We start from the raw sequence: 1,312 nt of genomic DNA on the forward strand, positions 1-1,312 counted from the left end.
GGGGGAATGACATGCAGTGAAAGGCCGTCCGATGCGGGATTCGAACCGGGGCCAACTGCAGCGAGGACTGTAGCCTCTACACATGGGGCGCCTGCTTAAACCACTACGCTACACGACGCCCCCATCTGAATTATTATCATTATATATATTATCATCTTGCAATGTTGGGAAGAACTGGATCTGCCTACTGCAATAATGTTTACAGTCACAAGGTCACAGGGATCAACGCAGAGTAGACCATTTGTTTAAGTATCATGTGATGTGATGTTCCGTATAACTGAGAACTTACACCATCTCTGTGGCTCCCCAGCCCACAGCCTTGGCAGCAGAGATGAGTCCCTCAGTCCAGCGGGAGTTTCTGGCGTAGAACTCTTTAATGGTGGCTGCACCCTTAACAAGCAAAACATCAGTACTGTTAGCCTTTTTTTTCAAAATGAAACAGAAAAGCTCACTCTGTTACCAGTAGTAAAAGCTGTTGAACACTTGAAATGAACAAGCTGCCTGTTTGGATTCAAAGTCAGAACAGTGTGACTCACCCTCCCACTCTCAACGATCTCCTTTTGCAAATCTGTAGATGCTATAATTAGCATGCGGATGGCCTATGGGAAGACAGAAGGGTAGAATAAAAAAAATTAAAAAACTAACAAACAAACAAAAATGTTAATTAGGATATTAATTTAAAATAGGATATACAGTATGTAGGGTTTCATATGTAGTCTAGGACATATATTAGTTGAAAGAGATAAACTGTGTACCTTCATCAGGTCTGTGCAGCTGTAAAGGATTCTGTAAAAGAGTGAAACAGAACAGAGAATTAAAAGTTGTGGCCTTTTTGTTCAATGAACAATATTTAGTGAAGAAGACAGAAACAGAGAAGAAGACAGGTATATTGATAAGCTGGTGTTTAACTGACTTAGATAAACAAAGGACAAACCTCTCATTGACCTCCAGTTTAACTCCTGATGTGTCCTTACGAGCCTGATTCATCATTTCCTAAATACAAACCCATATGAGACATTTATCAGTTACATTGGATACACTGTAGAATATATCAGAGGTCTATTTCTTTTCCTATCTGTTAGTATATAATACATCTTAAACTAAGCTTTACAATACTCACATCAATCCTGCGGACTGCCTCCTCAATAGCTGCTGATGTTGCAGCCATTTCTTTGTCGACCAGATCTCCCAGCTCATCCTGACGAATGTCCATGCTTTTCGGCCGCAGCTCCTGAACATAACAAGGGGGAAAGTAATTTGTCACAAGGCAATGATACTGGAAGTCACTTAGAATATCACTGATGAAAACTGA

The 1,312-nt window shown here is 40.6% G+C and overlaps 1 protein-coding gene across 1 annotated transcript; it reads right to left on the bottom strand.

The window, feature by feature from the left end:
* Positions 1–222: 222 nt before the first annotated feature.
* On the bottom strand, positions 223–1,254 carry LOC111655813 (huntingtin-interacting protein 1-related protein-like). Its single transcript, XM_023407338.2, has 5 exons — positions 1,121–1,254; positions 935–993; positions 756–786; positions 537–599; positions 223–390 (listed from the first exon to the last, which is right to left on the bottom strand). Exons 1-5 carry the CDS (start codon positions 1,211–1,213, stop codon positions 286–288), a joined length of 351 nt encoding a protein of 116 aa, XP_023263106.1. The 5' UTR covers positions 1,214–1,254; the 3' UTR covers positions 223–285.
* Between the last annotated feature and the right edge of the window lie 58 nt (positions 1,255–1,312).

The sequence above is a fragment of the Seriola lalandi genome, unplaced genomic scaffold (assembly GCF_002814215.2).
Source record: "Seriola lalandi dorsalis isolate HSWRI2012SDOR001 ecotype SW California unplaced genomic scaffold, Sedor1 jcf7180001975750, whole genome shotgun sequence".
NCBI classification, from domain to species: Eukaryota; Metazoa; Chordata; class Actinopteri; order Carangiformes; family Carangidae; genus Seriola; species Seriola lalandi.

Bases quoted from the DNA above. Each gene is read 5' to 3' on its own strand.
- LOC111655813 (XM_023407338.2), bottom strand. From the start codon at position 1,213: ATGGACATTCGTCAGGATGAGCTGGGAGATCTGGTCGACAAAGAAATG. The intron at 994-1,120 runs GTGAGTATTGTA...GTTTGTATTTAG, and splicing joins AGGCAGTCCGCAGGATTGAT to GAAATGATGAATCAGGCTCG. The intron at 600-755 runs GTACACAGTTTA...GTCTTCCCATAG, and splicing joins GCTGCACAGACCTGATGAAG to GCCATCCGCATGCTAATTAT.